Raw genomic sequence first — 21,097 nt, 5'->3', positions numbered from 1 at the left:
AACGTGGTACTGCCTCCGAGTCATATTCTGTATTTTAAAACCCTTGAACCTGCAACAGATATTGCAGTCACCGTCTGTTGTTTGTTTGTTCAGTCACCAAGTCGTGTCCGACTCTTCAAGACCCCCTGGACCGAAGCAGTCCAGGCTTCCATGTCCCTCACCATCTCCCGGAGTTTACCCAAGCTCGTGTCCTGTCTATAGGAGGACCTTTGGGAGATGCTAGTCCTGTGCTACCTGGGCGTGACATCCTGTAACATAACCATCCTGTACTTACCTTAAAAACAGTTACGGGACTTCCCTGGTGGTCCACTGCTCAGGACTCTGTGTTTCCACTGCAGGGGGCACAGGGTCAATTCACAGTCTGGGAACTAAGATCCACATGCCACGTGGCACAGCCAAAAAAAACAAAACAAAACACTGTCCTCATTCACTAAAGGGATCAAATCAGAATGCATCTGTTGAGTGGAAGACGGGACTGCTCACACAGTTGCCAAATAAAATATGAGATGCACTGAATGCCTAATTAAATTTTGATTCCGGATAAACAACAAGTAATTTCTTAGTATAAGTACAACCCATGCAGTTATTAAGTGGGTGTCTTGTGTTTTTATTTGCTAAACGTGGCAATGCTATACTGGTGACCGTCTTGTCCGAAAAGTTCTAGATTGGCTTCTCATGGCCTTTCTACAAGTTATTATCCTCGGGGAAGGCGATGGCACCCCACTCCAGTGCTCCTGCCTGGAAAATCCCACGGACGGAGGAGCCTGGTGGGCTGCAGTCCATGGGGTCGAGAAGAGTCGGGCACAACTGAACGCCTTCACTTTCACTTTTCACGTTCATGCGTTGGAGAAGGAAATGGCAACCCACTCCAGTGTTCTTGCCTGGGAAATCCCATGGACAGAGCAGCCTGGCAGGCTACAGTCCATGGGGTCACAAGAGTTGGACACGACTTACCAACTAAACCACCACCACCACCACCACCATGATGACATTTAGGGCCCCCTGGATAATTTGAAAAACTTTCATATCAAATCCCATTTAATTAAAAATTTTGAATTGCAACATTCACTTTATTGAGGTGGTCTGGGAAAACCCCAATTTATTTAGAAAGCAAAGAAGTAAGGAAAGATGGAAAGAAGGAAGAGGCTGATCACCAGGTTAGGACACCTGTCTTCTACTATTCAAATATTGGTGAATTGTGAAAATAATTTTATTCTTTTAGAAATCTGAAAACAGAATGCAATTGATCATATTATGAATCAGGAATTAGGATATTGTCAATCTGCATGAAAGCAAAAAAACAAACAAATAAAACTGGGCCATACCAAGCAAAAAAATAGCTTGTTTTGTTTGTTTTTGAAGAGAGTAACACATTTTATTTATAAACTGTAACAATCAGACATTGCTGCTACTGCTAATTCGCTTCAGTCGTGTCCGACTCTGTGCAACCCGTGTCCGACTCTGTGCAACCCCATAGAGGCAGCCCACCAGGCTCCCCCGTCCCTGGGATTCTCTAGGCAAGAACATTGGACTGGGGTGCCATTTCCTTCTCCAATGCATGAAAGTAAAAAGTGAAAGTGAAGTCGCTCAGTTGTGTTCAACTGTTAGCGACCCCATGGACTGCAGCCTACCAGGCTCCTCCGTCCATGGGATTTTCCAGGCAAGAATACTGGAGTGGGTTGCCATTGCCTTCTCCTACTAGATAAAAATTTTTAAGTAGTAATAAAAAAAATATATATTTAACTTAGTCACATCTGCAAAGCCTTTTTTCCAAATAAAGTTACATTTACATTTGCAGGAATTTAGACATAAATATCTTTGCTGGGGCGGGGGGGTTGGGTGGGTAGTTTTAAGCCTATCAGAGTCCCATGATCCATATAGATCTCTTTTCCCCACAACCCAGTCCTCTGTCCTGAGCCATCCACACCCCAGACTTGCTCACAAAGAGACTTGGGTTCATCTCAGGCCCTGGCAGCCTAGTCTGTGTAGCTGCAGCTGGACTGCTGAGGAGCTCCAGGACTCAGCTCTGTCCAGGCAGGGTTCCTGGATGCACCGGCAGGTGCTGTGGACCTGTGGCTGCAGCTTGGAAGCCCTGCCCTTCTGCCACTGTCTGCGCCTCCTTCTGCCTCCCGATGTTCCCTTTCCTGCATGGCTGAGAGTTCTCACAGGCCCCTGGGGCACACCAAGTGTTTCCTCCCAGTGTGTGCTGTATTAGGGGAGGTAGGATAGGCTCCTCTGCAGATGACCTTAAAGTCCCCCCTTTCCCGATCAGACCCCTCCCATTTTTATCTATGAACTATCCCTCCCAGGGGCAGGGAGGGGAAGGGGCTGTTTCCACCAGCTCCTGCCCAGTGAGGGCTATTTTGGAGAATCACTGGAGAAGGTGCAGGGCCGATTTCTGATCTTGGAGCTTGTGGATTGGAGTTGGACTACTGCCACGAAAAGTCAAAAGGCAAGGATGGACAGGATCAGACTCTGCTGGAGAGCAGAGAAGGGGAGGCTATTGAGATGAGGCTACTGCTCCGAAGGGCAGGCAGGGAGGGGTGCCTGGTTCTCCTGTGGCCCGAGTGGACGTTGGGGTGTGCACCTTGGGGGAGGGTCCATTTGAAAAGCAAACCTGGTGAACAGCAATCTGGACACGGTGAAGGGCCCTCACTGCCAGACAACCAGATCTAGCGTGAAATAGACTCTTAATACCCTGCTGGGCTCACAAAAAACAAGGAACATTCATGGCCTTAAGGATGTGTTTTAGAATAATTAGAAAGGCCCCAACATCATGAGCAAATTGTCCAGAATAAAAATGTATGAAAGAAACCACATAATAAATCCAAAGAAAACAGAAGGAAGGAGAAAGTAAAGTTAAGGGAAGAAGTTAATAAAATATAAAGATACAATAGGAATATCAAAGCTAAAAATTTGATTCTTGGAAAAGACTAATAACGGACTTCCTTGGTTAAGACTGCACTTCTACTGCAGGAGGTGTGGGTTTGATCCCTGGCTGGGGGGGTAAGATTCCACATGCCTCACGGCATGGCCAAAAAACAGGAAAAAGACTAATAACATAGAAATTTAGAAAAATTTCTCAAGACAGAAAGATATAAGGCACAGATAAACAGAAATAAAAGAAGGATATAACTATAGATTCTATACAAATTATAAGAGAACAGGCAAATGCTACAGATAATGAAATGGGAAATTTCCCACTAAATTGTAACTTACCAAAATGGATTCAAGAAGAAGAAAATCTGAGTTGCCCTATAGCCATCACAGAAATCAAATCAATCATTAACAGATCTTCCCACAAATATCAGACAAGCAATATAAACTATGCATGTTCAAAGTGCACAATTTGACAAGTTTTTAAAAATAAAGTTTTAAAATAGTTTGGTTTACAGAAAAATTGTAAAGAGTTCTCATATATCCTGCACCTAGTTTTCTGTATTATTAAACTCTTATATTGATATGATACATTTGTTACAGTTAACAAACCACCAATTATACATTATTAACTGAAGTTCATGCTTTATTCAGACTTCCCTTGGTTTGTTCATAATGCCCTTTTTCCTATTTCAGGATCCCATAGTACATTTAGTTGTTATGACTCCTTAGGTTTCTTTCTGCTCTGACACTCTCTCAGATTTCCCTTGGTCTTGATGACCTTGACAGGTTGGAGGAGCACTGTTCAGGTAGTGTTGAATGTCCTTCCACTGGGATTTCTCATGTGTTATCCTCATGGTTAGATCGAGTTTAGGGGAGGAAGAGCAGAGAGGTCAAGTGCCATTTTTGCATCACATTCTATCAAGGGTACATACAATCAACATGATCACCTTTGATGCTGACCTTGGTCACCTGGCTGGGGGTGAGTGTCAGGCTTCTCTTCTGCAGCTGCCCTTCATGCCCCTTCCCACACCGTCCTAATGGGAAGGAGTCAACCCACACAGCCCGCGCCTAAGGAGGGCGGAGTTTTTCTCCACCTTCTTGAGGGCAGGATGTCTACACAAATTATTTGGAATTCTGCACAAGGGATTTTTCTCTTCTCCTCTATTTATTAATTCAATCATTTATTTATATCAGAATGGATTCATGGATATTTATTTAATATCTTGGGTTATAATCCAATACTACTTAATTTTGTTAATCAAATTGTTCCAACTTTGGCCATTGGGAGCTCTGAAGTCCTCCTGCCATACCCCGTTCATTGTGGTTTTTGAGCAGTTTGTTAAGTTATGATATATATATATAAATACCCCATGGAACCACTGCGGAGGGCATGGCAACCCTCTCCAGTATTCTTGCCTAGAGAATCCCATGGACAGAGGAGCCTGGTGGGCTACAGTCCATGGGGTCACAAAGAATTAGACACGACTGAAGCGACTGAGCATGCATGGAACCACCACCACCAACAGTGAACATATTCGTCACCCCCCAAAGATTCCTCATGCTCTTTCCCTCCTGCCTTTCATCACACACTCCATACACCACCCCCAGGCAGCCCTCAATATGTTTTCTGTCACCAGAGATTAGCTGGCATTTTCTAGTTGTATATAAAAGTGGAATCAAACAGCACATATACCCTATTGCCTGGCCTCTTTCATTCAGCATAATTATTTTGAAATTCATCTCTTTCCTAGGTTTTGGGGGAGATGAAGGGGCAGTGGGACACATGGGTAGAACCCACTGGGGTGGCAGAGAAGGGTAACTGGCAGGGTCAGAGGAGGTGGCAGAGCAGGGGCTTGGCAGTCGTGGGGGGTGAAGAGGTTGGCAGGACTCTTGCATCTTCCCTTGATAGATGATAGAGGCAGGAACAGAAGAGGAGAAAATGGTTAGGTGGGAGAGATAGCCAGTTGGGTGCTTGTGCCAGGATGAAGGTGGGGTTCCTGGGGGACATCCTGGCTGTCCCAGAAGCAGGGACAGGATAGGACTGCCCTGAAACCCCAGGCTGGGCATTCACGACACAGATGGTAACAGAAACCAGGGGAGCAAAGAAATGGCCGAGTCCATATGCCTGGGACCTAGAGAAGCCAGCACAGAACCCTGAAGAACCAAACTCTTGGGGGAGGGTGCTGCAGAAGAGAGGGTGAAGAAAAACAAAAAGGGGTGGGGTCTCAGACCCACAGAGGGGCATGTGTCCGTCCAGAAGACTGGTCACTAGGGCCAGATACCAATGTGCCGGGAGCCACCACGGGAGATCCCACCCATGACAAGGTCATGTGGAAGAGATCTGATGAACAAGGCTGATCAGAACTCAAGGGACCCCCTGAATCTGCTCGAGCATCTACCCCAAAACCAAAATCTGTCTGTCTTACTATTTTGTGCCTTTCACCAACTCTTCTGACATTAACGGGGGGCAATCCCCGACCACCTTTCTCTGGAAAAAGTCAACTTAGGGGTTTAGTTAATAAGTCTCCTGGACGTGAAAGGAATATTTCTATCTTAACCCCTCTGTTGGCATTCTAGCTTGCCTGACAGGTTTATCCATACTCTTGCAATTAACACACATGATTGTTCACAACTCCCCAACCTTGAAAGGCATGGGAAGCCAAAACATTCTAAAAGTCCTAATGAGCATAGAGTCCTTTAAGGGATGAAAAATTATGAGAACAGATAGTACTGGTAAAGGGCTTCATTACTGGGCCAGTGCTTGCTGCCAAGTTCCCATATCCCTTATCCACTGTGCATCTGGGAGTGCATTGGTTAACATAGTTGGAATGTAAGAAAAACAAGCAGCAGCCTTGGAATTAACCACATCAGACCTTTGAGCTAATTGGTTCTTTCTTTGTTGTGACCCACTGCACCTTTGCTCCGTGAGAATGTAACTCTGTTTAGTACTTTCTGAGGCTGGGAGAAATAAAGAAAAAACACTTCAAAGGAAAATAAGTTTTCTGGCTGAGCAGCCTTTATCAAAAAAGGGTCATAAAATGTTCACAGGCCTCCAAGGCCAGAAGATAATGTACACAACATTGTTTATGGGAAAGGTATGCAGAAAAAATCCTGGTTTCGATAAAGACAAAACAGATGTAATGTTTGGGCTGACTCTGTATGACTTTGCATCTTTCATTTCCCTCTATGTACAAGTCAAGGTATAAAAGTTCCTTTTGAAAATAAAGTTATGGGCCTCACTCACCGAAGCTTGGTCTCCCCTTGTCGTTCTTTTTTTCCTTTTCTCTCTTTTTCTCTCTCTGTTCTTCTTTCAGGATAACTCCTTGGAACACAGTAGCTTTATTGGCTTTCTGTGTTAATCAAGGAAGATCAAGCCTCTGATCTCTCCACTTTGCTATCCTTATTGCCTAAGCTGTCATCCTGAGGGTACCCCTGATTCCTGCTGGGGCAGGACCCTGGCACCAATGGGAGGTCATGAAGGCTGGATCCTGGAATGGGGCTCCTGGACTGGCAGGATCTGGGCTCTGCCTGAACAGAGGCTCTGTCTTGTCTGCATGAGAGGCCTGGGTCTTGGCTACCTGTCCCCAGATGTTCCACAGCAACAAGGAAGAGTATGGCCATCCCTGGGACTTGCTCAGACTTGGGCTTAGGGATCCATCCAAGTAAGTGACAGAGAGGAAGCTTTTGGCTGGAATGAGGTAAGGAAGAGGCAGTGTAGGGACCCAGGGCAGACAGCACTGGAAGACGGGCCATGAGATGTGGGTCTGCCCTTACGTCCTGCCCAATCTTGGCCAAGAGAACAAAGGGAGAATTTGCCAAGTATTTTGGTGGAGGACTGGGTTATTGGGTTTCCTTCTTATATTTGGCAAAGGTGGAACAAACTGCCAGGTGGGCAAAAAATGCTGCTACTGCTAAGTCACTTCAGTCGTGTCCGACTCTGTGCGACCCCAAAGATGGCAGCCCACCAGGCTCCCCTGTCCCTGGGATTCTCCAGGCAAGAACACTGGAGTGGGTTGCCATTTCCTTCTCCAATGCATGAAAGTGAAAAGTGAAAGGGAAGTCGCTCAGTCGTGTCTGACTCTTAGCGACCCCATGGACTGCAGCCTTCCAGGCTCCTCCGTCCGTGGGATTTTCCAGGCAAGAGTACTGGAGTGGGTTGCCATTGCCAGGGGTCTCTAAAACACTGGCCTCTCAAGCTTCCAGACTCTTCCCATTCATTTCCCCATTCATTTCCCCATCTCAATGCAGGAGACACTAACCATTATCCTTATTTTACAGATGGGGGAACTGAGACTCCAGAAGGTGAGAAGGGAGCTGATAGTTCTCTCTCCTGACCCTCCCTCCTTCCTTTCCCCTGCAGTGCTGTGCAGGCAACAGGATGCTTTGTAAGCAAGCACGGCGACTGTCGCACAGAAAGGCCGGCACGGGGCAGAAGGTGGGGGCTGTGGACCGAACGCTGGACCGGAGGGGCGGGACGCCCTAGAGGGGCCCCCGGCCCCACCCCCACACGCTGGCAGACTCTGCCCCGGGTCGCCACCCCACCCAGAGCCGCGTCCCTGTCCCTCCAGGGCTTTACCCAGTGAGCAGAGCTCTCTGTGCAAGCCCGGCCTTCAACTCCGCCTTGCCCCGCCCACAAGCAGTTCAAGCCCCGCCCACTCATCGAGTCCCGCCCCTTTCCCGGTCCCCGGGAGGGGCCAGCCCTGGGCTGCCTGCTGAGAAGCCTAGCCGGTGGAGGCTTCAGCCCTCAGCTTGGGTGAAAGAGCCCGACAGAGGGGCGGGACAGCTTGGAACCCCCCATTCCGCCCCATCTTGCCCCTGGGGACCTGGGCAAATCGGCGACTCAGCACCTCCGGCTGGGCGAAATCCGAGACACTGGGTTTCTAAGGCCCCACATGTGTATGGAAAATTTTATGGTTCGGGTCACAGAAGAAACAGTGCACGGGCGCGGGAGGGCAGAAAAAAATCCTAGAGGCGGGGGAGGGGATGGTGCGGAAATCCCGAGTCAAGGGAGTTCACCTACTACTTGTCGGGCTGGGCAGTTTCTGCGGCTCTCAGAGACCGGATGCCATGACGCTTTCCCTGATACTGTGAAAGGTTCAGTCTCTTTCGATTGGGTGCCTGTTATGGGTGACACTAAGGGCCACATATTAAAAAGCAGAGACATTACTTTGCCAACAAAAGTCCGTCTAGTCAAAGCTATGGTTTTCCCAGTAGTCACGTATGGATGTGACAGTTGGACTATAAAGGAAGCTAACCGCCGAAGAATTGATGCTTTTGAACTGTGGTGTTGGAGAAGACTCTTGAGAGTCCCTTGAACTGCAAGGAGATCCAACCAGTCCATCCTAAAGGAAATCAGTCCTGAATATTCATTGGAAGGACTGATGGTGAAGCTGAAGCTCCAATACTTTGGTCCCCTGATGCGAAGAGCTGACTCATTTGAAAAGACCCTGATGCTGGGAAAGATTGAAGGTGGGAGGAGAAGGGGACGACAGAGGATGAGACGGTTGGATGGCATCACCGACTCAATGGAGATGAGTTTGAGTAAACTCCGGGAGTTGGCGATGGACAGGGAAGCCTGGCGTGCCGCAGTCCATGGGGTTGCAGAGTCGGACGCGACTGAACTGAACTGAGGGCTACATGGCGAGCTGCATGCCTGAGTTCCTGCATTTCGGCTCCGGGTCACCACCGAGACCAGTTACGTCTACACTCTAGAAGCCGGAGGCAGTTAGCAGACATCCTCAGGTGTTTCTTCGGCTCTGATGGGTGTTTTAAAAGTTGGGCGCCGGGGACTCAAGCTCAGTCCCACGAGGGCTGCCCCCGCCCCGCTCGGCGTCACCGTCACCCCTGGCAACCGGCTGGCCCCGCCCCTTCAAGGGGAGCCAGAGCCAAGGCAGTCTTTGTTTCTCGCGCCCTTCCGCGGCGCCGGCGGAGCAAACATGGCCCACGCTGTACGGGCTCTGTGGCCCCACGGGCGCGCTCTGGCCTGGAGGCTGGGCGATCGGCCGGCGCTGGGACTCCACGCGCAGAGCCGGGCCGGCTTCACCGGGGCAGCGGGAGGCTCGGGCCCCGCCGCTACGGCCCGCAAGGGGGGTCCACGGCTCCTGGGGGCGGCGGCGCTGGCCCTGGGTGGCGCCCTGGGACTATACCACACGGCGCGGTGGCACCTGCGCGCCCAGGACCTCCGCGCAGAGCGCTCGGCCACACAGGTAAGCCCGAGGTAAGGGCTTGGGTAGCAAGTCGCACAGGTAAGGACCGAGCCTCGGGTAGGGGCCCTGGGGTGAGCGCGGAACCTCGGGACTTCTGGGAACCGGCGGCGTCAGAAATCACCTCCTCTGTCGCCTCTTGACCTTGAGCGAGTGACCTGGTTTTAAGCCCTCCAGCCCTCAATGTCCTCATCTGTGAAATGGAGGCTTAATGATGCCGCTAACTGGAACTGCCTCTGTTTTAAAGTCGTTTTACAAACGTGTTTTAAGACTTTTTAATGGGAAGATTTGGAAATCACTGAAAAGGGAAAGTCTCTTGCACGGTTTATCACTTTCCAAACATTTTCCGCCTCCCTACCCCTGTCTCCAAATCCTGAGATTGTGTATTTATTAGTATTATTAGTGTTCTACTTTTACGAAACTGATGCTGGTAGATTCCAGGCCCTGAGACAAGGAACAAGGGTATGTCCCCCCAGGCAAGGGGCTGATCCAGCTGCCCTTTGCTATGCTTTGTGCACAGTGCCAGCCCCCGCCCCCACCACACATCCACAGGCGCCTCTTTCCTGAACCCCTGGGAACAGGATTGGGTAGACGGGGAGTGGAGTTCTCTGTGTCTCCCTGCCCACCCACCTCCATGGCCCAGCCTCAGTCTCCCATCTCTGAACAATGCGGCAGGGGGACCACAGCTGTGACTTTCAAACGTGAGTATGCGGCAAGCTCACCTGGGGCTCTCCTGCTCTATGAAGGCCAGGGGCCCAGATACCACCCTCTCCTGTTGGGCCTTTGTACATGAGTTTGTGCAAACTCTGGGAGATAGTGAAGGACTGGGAAGCCCAGCATGCTGCAATCCATGGGGTCTCGAAGAGTCTGACACGACTGAGCGACTGAACGACCACCATCACCACTCGGAAACGCTGGGCTCTAACCCCCTCATCCAGATATGCCTTGGGTCGAGGGAGTAGGGATGGGCACTTCCGAGTTGAAACAGTTGCATCTGGGGGCACACACCTGCCGTGTCTGACATTCCCCTGGGACCGGAAGGAGCAGAGCGATGTCTGTCTAGCATTGGACAAAGATGAGAAGATCCCTCCTACACAGAACAGACTTTCTGCCGGGAGACCCCCCTGGATGGGCTTGAGCCTGAACTGTCTGCTGCAAGACCCTTCCGCACCTCCCTGCCACCCATCCCCCATTCCTCCCGAAGTTCTCAGAGACCCTGGAAAACTCCCCTGGGAAAGGTTTGCTTGGGGGCGGGGCCTGGGCACCCAGCTTCAGAAGTTCCTTCTCTGCTCCTTGTCCAGCTCTCCCTGTCCAGCCGCCTGCAGCTGACGCTGTACCAGTACAAAACGTGTCCGTTCTGCAGCAAGGTCCGCGCCTTCCTCGACTTCCACGCCCTGCCCTACCAGGTGGTGGAGGTGAACCCTGTGCGCCGGGCCGAAATCAAGTTCTCCTCCTACAGGAAGGTGCCCATCGTTATGGCCCAGGAAGGAGAAAGTTTGGTGAGCCTTGGGGAGCTGCCCCCTGCCCCAGTGTCCTGGGTTGTCCTGGAACACCCCTGAGTCGGGCCCTGCTCTGCAGCCCCGGGAGGAATGTGGGCTCTTTGAATTTCCGCTGAGGATTATAAACCAGTGAGTCTAAGGGAGGCAGAGTGCCACAGAGCTTCAGTGGGTTCTGAAGTCTGGGTGGACTGGATTCAAGGAGGGGCTCTGCCACTCCCTGGCTGTGTGACTTAGGACCAGTCACTTAGCCTCTCTGACTTGGCTTCATTGATCAACAGAGAACCGTACCCTCCGGGGTGTAGGATTTGGCTCCTAGTCTGTAGCTTCTGAGTCTACCCAGCCCCTCAGAGCCCAGGGGGTCACGTGGGTGAGGGCAGGGCTCAGACCCTGGGTCCTTCCCACCTCCTCCTGTCCATTAGCCACACTTGGGTCTCCCTTACACAGGACAGGCTTCCCTGATAGTGGGGATTGCGACCTGGGGGGAGGTAGAACTCAGTGAGCATCAGTTTTCAGGGCAAACCCCCAGGGACAGGGACACAACACCCAGGATCCCCCTGACCAGTTCCTGCAGAATGTCTGGGTATCAGGATTGTAGAAGAGCCCCTGGTGATCTGGCCAGTGGCCAGTCAGCCAGTCCCCACCGCCCCTCCCAGCCCTGATCTAAACCATTCTCTTCTCCAGCAACAACTGAACGACTCCTCTGTCATCATCAGCGCTCTCAAGACCTATCTGGTGTCAGGGTAAGGAGCCCCTGCGGCCAAGGCTGGCACTGTGTCTCATGGCCTCTCCTGTCTCAGGGAGGCCTCCCCTGGGCTCCTCCATGGGAGTGGGGGTGGGGCTGTAGCTTAGATTTCCAGAATGGGTTGTGGGTGTCACTCTGAGATCCCCCCTTCCTCTCCTACGCACATCTCCCTCTGTCCAGGAGGTGCTTCCGGAGTCTGCCCCAAATCCCTCTTGCTGCAGGATCTCCTGTGTCACCCACAAGAGAGTGGGAAGCTTCTGCGGGTTGACTCAGGTCAGGGAGGTATTATTCATCCAGAGGAGGCGAGGGCTTAGGCTCCGTGAGGAAAAGGGAGTCGGGGTAAAACTCTAGATGTCTCCCAAAGGCAACCCCTGGCAGACATCATCACCTACTATCCACCCATGAAGGCGATGAATGACCAGGGCAAGGAGGTGACCGAATTCTGCAACAAGTACTGGCTCATGCTGGATGAGAAGGAAGCCCAGCGGATGTATGGGGGGAAGGAGGCCAGGACGTGAGTGGGGCCGGGGCTGGCCCTGGGGATGTGGGGAGGGGGTGGTCTCCCCTCCGAGGGGACCAGGCTGAGCAAGATGCTGTAAGCCATGAGGGCTGGGGCTGGGCCACAGGTAGGACTGAGTCCCCTTGTGCCTCCCCCCACCCTGGGCACTCGTACAGGAAGCCCACCAAGCCCGCCCTCTGCCCCCCTTGCCTGCAGGGAGGAGAGGAGATGCTGGCTCAGGAAGCCCACCTGGCCTGCCCTCTGTCCCCCTCGCCTGCAGGGAGGAGATGAAGTGGCGGCAGTGGGCGGACGACTGGTTGGTACACCTCATCTCCCCCAACGTGTACCGCACGCCGGCCGAGGCCTTGGCCTCCTTTGACTACATTGTCAAGGAGGGCAATTTCGGGACCGTGGAGGGCGCCATGGCTAAGTACATGGGTGCGGCTGCCATGTACTTCATCAGCAAGCGGCTCAAACGCAGGTGACGGTGCATGCGTGAGTGTGCGGGTGGGTACGTGTGTGTGCACCTGGGGGCTTCCCATCTCCCAGCATTAGCCCATCTGAGACTCAAACCCCAAAACTCCTGATTGCCTCCCCCACCCCAGGAGAAGCAGGGCTGGCCTTGGAGTCCAGTTCTGGGTCCCTGTCTTGTACCTTCCTCTGTCCCCCTCACCCGCCCCAAGAGCTGCGCTGGTCCCCAGGCCTTCCCGTGGTCCCCACCCATGCCAGGGTTCGGAATCCCCCTGATGGACTTCTTCTCCATCCCTGCCCAGGCACCACCTCCGGGATGACGTGCGGGAGGATCTCTACGAGGCTGCCAACAAGTGGGTGGCAGCTGTGGGCAAAGACCGGCCCTTCATGGGGGGCCAGAAGCCGAACCTGGCAGATCTGGTGAGTGTGGTGGTGGCAGGGGGTGCACATATTGGAGGGTCTCTCCTTGGGGGCCCAGGCTGGGAAAACCCAGGTGTGGGCAATACTTGCATTCACAGCTCCTCCATCCCAGGGGCACCTGGCTCTACTGATTGTCAAGGGCCTAAGGAAAACGAGCGCCCCAGGCTTCTACCTAGCAAAAAGTACTGCGACAGGGTCTTGTTAGCCTGACCTCAGTGCCAATCCTTGAAGTAGTTCTGCCAGGGTAGAATATGCGGCTTGCAAGGTTCAGGTCTTGGAGTAGGTGATGGGGTCCCCTCTTCTAAAATCTCAGGAACTGAGGGTGGGGGAAGGGCATTTTCTCAAAGGAAACTCTGAATCGGGGCGGGGGTGGGGCGTGGTTTGTTGCCCAGAAAAGGGGATGTAGGTGCAGGACAGGCAAAACCTGCAACCAGCCCACACACTTCATTCAAAGCCCCACGTGCAAAGCTGGCCCATTAGTGGGTGTTTCGCTAATCCTGCTGACTATGCCAATTGTATCGCTGATCCTGTTCGTGATGCCAGTTGTCTTGCTGTTCACACTGCACTGTTTGCTGAACCCAGGGGAGACAAGGCATGAGCTGAGAGGCTGGAAGAAAGCTCAGGGAGCCGTAGGGACTACAGACACGTTTATTCTCTCCTGGCTGGCACAGCAGCCATAGCCGCAGACATAACGTAAGCTCACATAACGCAACACAACCTCTGGGGCGTTCCAGGTGGAGCTTACATATGCTTATAGAACAAAAGTAGCCCGTGGCCCAGCGAGTACCTCGTGAGGCTCACGCGCAGTGCTGTAAGTGATCTCGGCCATTACATCTTGATTATTCACAAAACATGGGGCGAAGGCGAGAGGGCGTGGGGCGAGAGAGCCTGACCACCCGTCTTGGCTAATTTGCTGTTTCCCTAGAGTAAGTCATGGGGCTCTCAGAGAGGGGAGGTGATGGGCTGGTGTTGACACCCCTCTGTACCCACCCCCAGGCAGTCTACGGCGTGCTGCGTGTGATGGAGGGTCTAGAGGCCTTCGACGACCTCATGCGTCACACTCACATCCAGCCCTGGTACCTGCGGGTGGAGAAGGCCATCGCCGAGGCCCCCCAGTGAGCTGAGCCTCGTGATCCCTGCCAGGGGGCGGGGGGCGGAAACAGCAGAAGATGCCGGCTGTGAAGGACCAGGGCCGCTGGGGCAGCACTTGGCGATGCTGAGACACTGTGCAGTGGGGGACAGGATCATTCGGCCTCTTGTGCACCCCACCCTGGCAGACCCCTCGCCTCTAACACTGGACGTCTGCTGCGGCCCTGGGGGACAAAGCCCAGACTTGGTTTCTATCCACAGGGCATGGAAGGCTACCTCCCTCCACACCAGCCCCAGGGGATGACCCTCCCTGACTCCCGCCTGGGCCTCCCTACTCTCAGCCTTCTCTGGGGCTCTCGAGGCTGCCCTGTCTGTGCTGCATGGTGGGAGTCAGGTCGGGCTCCTGCCCTGAGCAAGGGAAGCAGGGACCCTTTGGTTTTGGGAGACCCTGTCCTTGGCTCCCTCTGGGTCCTGCTGTTCCCAGGTACCCCACCCCCACACTGGGACTGTATATCATATTTGCAATAAAGAAAAGGTTTGCGGCTCCCCGCGTGGTGGCACTGTAGTGGAGGTCAGTGCAGGTTAGGGAAGGCCGCCCTGGCCGTTAATACTGTTTGTTCAGGGCTTAGCGAGGGTCAGGCCTGGGTGAGAGGCTCAGTGGGCTTTGTGTCCTGGAATCCCTGGGTTCGTGGCCACGGGATGCTCAGCAGGGAGGTGCAGAGATGGCCTGGGGCATGGGTCCAGTTTTGCTCCCCACTGACTGTGGGACTCTGGGCAGGGCAGCAGCACCCCTCTCTGAGCCCGAGCCTCCCCCTCTGTCAAGGGGGCTCAAGGATGGCCCCACCTCCAGGGACAGTTGTAACGGCTCAACCGCAAGATACAGGTCTGTGTGTAGAAGGATGCCCGGCTTAGCGGGGGCTGGAGTTGTTCCAGTCCTGATCTACAGACCAGGAGACCAGGGATCAGAGGACACGGGGCCCTCCGAGGCCTTCCGGCCATGGATGGCCGCCCAGGGCTTCAGTCCCAGGCTTGGGACTTCACGAGATGGATGGTAGGACAGGAGTCTATAGAGAGAAGCAGCTCTGGGAACAAGGAGGGGCTGTGGGGTCCCTGCTTTCCTGGTTTCAGCAGATGATGGGCACTCTGGTCCGCCGAGGTTGCCCTCCAGAGGCTGGACAGACAGCCAGTGAGCTGATCACTATGTGCTGTGCCCTCCCTGTTGGGGAGTGACGGGCCAACTCCCTCAGATCCACCCAGGAGAGTTTAACCTTTTTCTTTAATTTTTTTTAAAACAGAAATAATTCATGGTCTTTGTATTAGCACATGTTCAAATAAGGTTGGTGATGGACAGGGAGGCCTAGCATGCTGCAGTCCATGGGGTCGCAAAGAGTCAGACAAGACTGAGTGACTGAACTGAACAGATAAGGCAGCACCGACCTTAAGCCCTCCGGAGGCAGACAGTGCCATATGGGGAGGCAGCAGCCTCAGCTTCTGCAGGGCTGTCCGCCACCTGCTTGGTTTGGTTCCCGTTGTGAGCATCTGCCCTCGTCACCCTGTCACATTGGCTGGGTCTTCGTGTCTGCAGAGTGCTCCTGTGGGAGGAAGGAGGGAAGCTGAGGCCTGACGTCATACCACACGTCTGAGGGATGAGGAGCCGTGGAAGCCGCGTCTGAGGGGCCAACAGGTGTTCGGGTCTCCAGTCACTGCTGCCGGGATGCTGCTCCCCCTTCACTGATAAGCTTTTAAGTCCCCAAGGGGCCTGTGATGGCCGTAGAGCCTCCCGCAGCAGGGTAGGAACTAGGCCAGGAGCTGCATGATGCGCTGGGGGAGGCCTTCCTATATCCCTTCCCCTCCCTGCTTTCCTTCTCTTCACAGACGGCTTTTCCACATCACCCGCCCGGAGTTACTTGGTACTTTTCCAGCTGTTCAAGGAGGCTGGCTGGCCTTTCTCTGTCTCAATCCCAGAATCCCCAAAGGGAGCATCGGATGTGACCCGCTTGGGATAAGGTGGCCACCTTCAGTCCATGATACTGTGGCCCGGGGAGGGTCTCACATCTCACAACCCCACCCTGTGCTCCGTACCTTTTCTGCTCCTCCTGCTGAATCCGGTGATTGGGTGTCCCAGCTTGGCTTCCTCGGGAGGCCTGGCCTAGTTAAGGAGACCCCGTGGTGCAGGCCAGACCCCAGCTGCTCATCGCCACACCTCTCCTCCTGTTTGCAGAGATGTTTTCTTCTGACTTTGTGTTTCTCAGAGGAAGATACGGTTAACGACAGAGCAGCCATCCTGGGGATAGGGGCCTGACCCCAATGAGGAGTGAGCTTGCTGCAGGCAGAGAGGAGCCTGTCCATACCTCCTAACCTCACCCACCTCCACTAAATGGTCACCTTGATGAAAAGTCCAAGTTCCTTGGACTTTTAGAACCACTAGTTAGAAGTTCCCTGTGACAGGGACTTCCCTGTGACAGGGGCTGGATAATGGCCAGTCAGCGCAAGGCCACCAATGCAAGGGGCCCCGAGTCCTGCTTCTGTCAGAGTATTCTCCCCAGAGGTGACAACCTTGCCTCAGTCACCTTTTCCCATAATCGCCAGAGGGCGGTAAGAGGATGCAAAGCCCAGAGGAGCAGGTCACAAGGCCTGGTGCTGCCACCTTGCGGCCAATCCTGGGATCGCATCTTTGGGCCATCTTCCTTCTCCAAGGACTCTTACTTGCCCATCTGGAAAATGGGCTTCCTGGGTAGCTCAAATGGTAAAGAATCTGCCTGCAATGCAGGATACCTGGGTTTGACCCCTGGGTCAGGAAGATTCCCTGAAGAAGGGCGTGGCAACTCACTCCAGTATTCTTGCTGGGAGAATTCCATGGACAGAGGAGCCTGATGGGCTGCAGTCCACGGGGTCACAAAGGGTCAGACAGGATTGAGCGACTAACACAACACAACAAAAATGGGGTTAACATGCAAGGGTCTGAAGATGAGTGGGTAGGGAGAGTCACGCGTCTCAGGGGAAAAAACTGCAAGCCAGGAACCCTTGCCCCATTTTGATCAAGCTCAGGTCGTGGCGAGTGCCCTGTGGCGGTGGTGGCAGCAGTGGGTTTGAGGTGGGAACTCTGTGACCTTGGGCAAGCCCTTGGAGGTCAATTACCCTTCATGAGGTTGTTGTAATCAGGGATGGGAAGGTTGCACAAAGTTGATGTGCACTGTTGATGGGTGAGGGGTGTTTTTCTGCAGCCGGTGAGGTACTGTTTCTTCTCAGAACACACTCCAGCTCTGTTTCCATCCGGGCTCCTGCAGTTCACAGCCGAGAGCTACTGTTTCCAGACAAGAGCTCCAGGAAGTAAGAAGGAGAGAGTCTTGAGATTGTGCAGATCAGGAGGGCTCCCAGGGGAGAGCGAGCCACAGCAGAGGCTTTAAGGATTAGGATTCTGGGTTGCTTTTTTTGTTAGATGGTTAAATTTTAAAATTTCATTTTTGTTATACAAATAATTGTGTATTGGGCATAAACAGATCTTGCAGAGAAGCAAAAAGATGATACCAATTACTTATAGACCGATCACTGAGATTTAAAATTTTTAAAAACAATTTAAAAATTCAGGGTGCTTCCTTGGTGGTCCGGTGGCTAAGACTCCTCACTCCCAATTAAGGAGGCCCAAGGTCAGTCCCTGGTCAGGGAGCCAGATCCCACATGCTGCAGCCAAGAGTTCAAAGATCCTGCATGCCACAGTGAGGATCCTGTGTGCTGTAACTAAAACACAGCAAAGCCAAATAAATACATATTTAAAAAACAAATGCAATAAGAAAAACTTAAAAACATGTTTTTTGGAGAATAGCCTTCTAGTTATCTTTTTGTAGGCTGCATTTAGTGTGTGTATATATAGAGAGACATATAAAATATCTTACATTTTTACATATAATTTATATTTTACATATAAGTATTTATATGTATCCAACATATAAATGTTGGAGAAGATTCGTGAGAATCCCTTTGACTGCAAGGAGATCAAACCAGTCACTCCTAAAGGAAATCAAGCCTGAATATTCATTGGAAGGACTGATGCTGACGCTGAAACTCCAATACTTCGACCACATGATGTGAAGGGTCAACTCATTAGAAAAGACCCTGATGCTGGGAAGGGCTGAAGTCAGGAAGAGAAGGGGACGACAGAGATGAGATGGTTGGATGCCATCATTGACTCAGTGGACCTGAGTTTGCATAAGCTCCGGGAGATGGTGAAGGACAGGAAAGCCTGGCGTGTTGCAGTCAATAGGGTCTCAGAGTTGGACACGACTGAGCGACTGAGCAACAACAACAAATGTATCCCACAGTTGGTGGCGGTTTAGTTGCTCAGTCTTGTCTGACTCTTGTGACCCCATAGACTATAGCCCGCCAGGCTCCTCTGTCCATGGGATTCTCCAGGCAATAATACTGGAGTGGGCTGCCATGTCCTTCTCCAGGGGATCTTCCCAACCCAGGAATCAAACCTGGGTCTCCTGCCTTGCAGGATTTCTTTACTGAGCCACAAGGGAAAACCCTCCAACAGTTAAATGGGGCCTATTTTGTGGCAAGCACTGTTTTAAGCACTTTACACAGCCTTTCAATATCCCTCTGAGGTAAGTACAAGTATTCCCATTTTACAGATGAAGAAACTGAGGCATCAGATTACGTGAATTGCTTGGTGTCACACAGTAAATAGCACAGGAAGGATTTGAACCTAGATTTCCAGGACCCAGAAACAGTGACCTTAATCAGAATATTATGATATTCCTCTCTCTAGAAATATTTTTTTTTATGTTTTATTTTTTATTTTTTTTATTCTTTTTTTGTTCTTTTTAATATTTCTAGAAATATTTTTTTAAATAAAAATTCAGATCACAATGTATTCCAGATCAGCAAGCACTCTCCCTCACTGTTTCTAGTGACTGCTCTGCTGTATGCCACTGCTGCCGAATTTATTTAACCAGTTGGATGGGAAGGATTTGGACGGGCAGAAGTGTCTAACAGAGAACAGGGCTGATACTGGAGGGGGGGATGGGGTGGTGGGCTAAATAATGACCCCCAAATATATCCAGGACCTAATCCCTGGAAGCTGGGAGCATTACCTTATGTGGCAAAAAGACTCTGTTGATGTGATTAAATTAATGATTTTGAGATGGAGAGATTTTTCCTGGATTATCCAGCTGGGCCCTAAATGTAATCACAGTCTGCTTATCAGATGGAGGCAGAGGGAGCTTTGACTGAAGAGATGTGAGAACAGAAGTGAGAGGCTGGAATGACGCCAGGAGGAGGTCACAAGCCAAGGAGAGCAGCCGGTCTCCAGAGGCCGGAAGAGGCAAGAGATGAATTCTCCCTGAGAGCCTCCGGAAGGAAGCAGCCCTGTGGGACACCTAGATTTCAGTCCATTGAGATAGATTTTGGACTTCCGGCTTCTAGGTCTATTGGGAATAAATACGTGCCGTTTTAAGATGCCACTTTGTAACAGCCGTCTTTGTTGTTGCTCAGTCGCTGTGTCCAACACTCTGCACCCCACAGCCTGCAGCACACCAAGCTCCTCTGTCCTTTAGAATCTTCCAGAGTTTGCTTAAACTCATGTCCATCGAGTTGGTGATGCCATCTAACCATCTCATCCTCTGCCTCCCCCTTCTCCTTTTGCCTTCAATCTTTCCCAGCATCAGGGTCTTTTCCAGTGAGTCGGCTCTTTGCATCAGGTGGCCCAAATATTGGAGCCTCAGCATCAGTCCTTCCAGAGAATATTCAGAGTTGATTCCCTCTAGGATTGAGTGGTTTGATCTCCTTGCAGTCCAGGGGACTCTCAAGAGTCTTCTCCAGCACCACAATTGGAAAGCATTAATTTTTTGACACTCAGCTTTCTTTAAGGTCTAACTCTCACATCTGTGCATGACTACTGGAAAAACCATAGTATCGACTATATGGACCTTTGTTAGCAAAATGATGTTTCTGCTTTTGAATATGCTTTCTAGATTTGTCATAGCTTTTCTTCCAAGGAGGAAGTGTCTTATTAATTTCCTGGCTGCACTCACTGTCTGCAGTGATTTTGGAACCTAGGAAAATAAAATCTGTCATTAGGACACTAATATAAGCAGTACAGTCAGGGAACTACAGTATAGTCAGGGAAGAGAACCAGTCACAGGGAGCCAAGCGCCAGAGGCAAGTCCTGCCTCTGTGTCAGTGTATTCTCAATAAGCTGTATTCCCAGCAATCAATAAATGGACACACGTAAAAAAAAAAAAAACGCAGGGCAGGGGTTGGGCTCTTTGATGCAGTCAGGGGCCCCCAGCAAACTGGCAGGTGTGGGTGGAGCCAGCTCAAGGCCTTCACAGCTGCTGTGGAGAGAGAGTCGTTCCTCCTGGGCCACAGGGACTGTGCGGAGTGGTGATGGCAAAAGGCCCAGAGAGACCATTCCTTTGTACTCCCCATCCCCCTTCTCCAGCGCCAACCTCTGTGTTATGGAAACTGAGATTTGGAGAGGCCTGGGGGCCTGGGGCAGCCCTCTGGCCCACCTCTGGCCTCAGTCTCCTCACTCCTGGTTCCTCCCTGCATCACTGCCCTCCCACTGGCCTTCTTCCCACCCAGCACTGGCAGCCTCTCCAGCCCCTCTGACGGGGCCTCGCTGGTCCGCTCCTGCTTGCTCGCTGGCCCTGGGCGGCAGAGACCAAGGTCCATGCTTGGGCAGTGGGGCCCGGCGTGCAGGCTGCTGCTCCTCTCACCCTTCCCCTACATTCCAGTCCGCTGGGACTGCTGAGAGGGGGCCTGTGGGCAGCCTGGCCGCGAACCAAGGTGAGAACCGGGCTTGGGGCTTCCGAGTCAGCAAAGCTGCTTTGAATCTTGGTTCAGCCTATGCCCTTTAAAAAGAAAAAGAATATATGTGTGTTTTAGCTGAGTCGTGGTTTGCAGGATCTTTGTTTCCCGACCAGGGACTGAACCCTGGGCCCTCCAAATTGAGAGTGCAGAGCCCTAACCCTTGGACCACCAGGGAATTCCTAACATTTGCCCTTTGGATGAATCTGGCGTTCCTCCTGGCCCTGAGCTGTAAGGCAAATACCGTGCCCATCTTCCTCATGAGGAAACTGAGGCTCAGAGAGGCATGAGACTTGCCTAAGATCACACTGCCAGGTGCCAGGATTCAAGCACAGCCCTGCCTCACTTTCCCCCAGCTCTCTGGGGCCTCCTGGCTGGGAGAGCGGCCAGGGACCAGTTTGTCACCTGCCTGAGGTCAGGCGAGGAGCCCCTGCCCCTCAGTGAAGTTCTCCGCAGGTGGGTCGTGGTGTGGGTCCAAGGCTGC

At 52.1% G+C, this 21,097-nt stretch overlaps 1 protein-coding gene across 2 annotated transcripts; it reads left to right on the top strand.

Moving 5' to 3' along the window:
- The first annotated feature begins 5,925 nt into the window (after nt 1–5,925).
- On the top strand, nt 5,926–14,349 carry PTGES2 (prostaglandin E synthase 2). Of its 2 annotated transcripts, none has more exons than XM_061433635.1 (8): nt 5,926–6,542; nt 7,241–9,086; nt 10,385–10,582; nt 11,264–11,322; nt 11,689–11,838; nt 12,104–12,304; nt 12,597–12,714; nt 13,711–14,349. In XM_061433635.1, the coding sequence occupies exons 2-8, from the start codon at nt 8,640–8,642 to the stop codon at nt 13,831–13,833; spliced, it is 1,296 nt and encodes a 431-aa protein (XP_061289619.1). In that variant the 5' UTR covers nt 5,926–6,542; nt 7,241–8,639; the 3' UTR covers nt 13,834–14,349. The 2 variants fall into 2 exon arrangements, with proteins under 2 accessions (XP_061289619.1, XP_061289618.1); XM_061433634.1 differs by having other exon boundaries at nt 7,159–9,086.
- The last annotated feature ends 6,748 nt before the right edge of the window (nt 14,350–21,097 follow it).

The sequence above is a fragment of the Bos javanicus genome, chromosome 11, assembly GCF_032452875.1.
Source record: "Bos javanicus breed banteng chromosome 11, ARS-OSU_banteng_1.0, whole genome shotgun sequence".
NCBI classification, from domain to species: domain Eukaryota; kingdom Metazoa; phylum Chordata; class Mammalia; order Artiodactyla; family Bovidae; genus Bos; species Bos javanicus.
Note: the sequence above shows the minus strand (reverse complement) of the source record. Positions and strands in the feature narration are given on the sequence as shown.

Coding starts and splice junctions, on each gene's coding strand:
- PTGES2 (XM_061433635.1), top strand. CDS start 8,640: ATGGGTGTTTTAAAAGTTGGGCGCCGGGGACTCAAGCTCAGTCCCACG. Junction 10,583..11,263: donor CCCAGGAAGGAGAAAGTTTG/GTGAGCCTTGGG, acceptor TCTCTTCTCCAG/CAACAACTGAACGACTCCTC. Junction 12,715..13,710: donor AGCCGAACCTGGCAGATCTG/GTGAGTGTGGTG, acceptor ACCCACCCCCAG/GCAGTCTACGGCGTGCTGCG.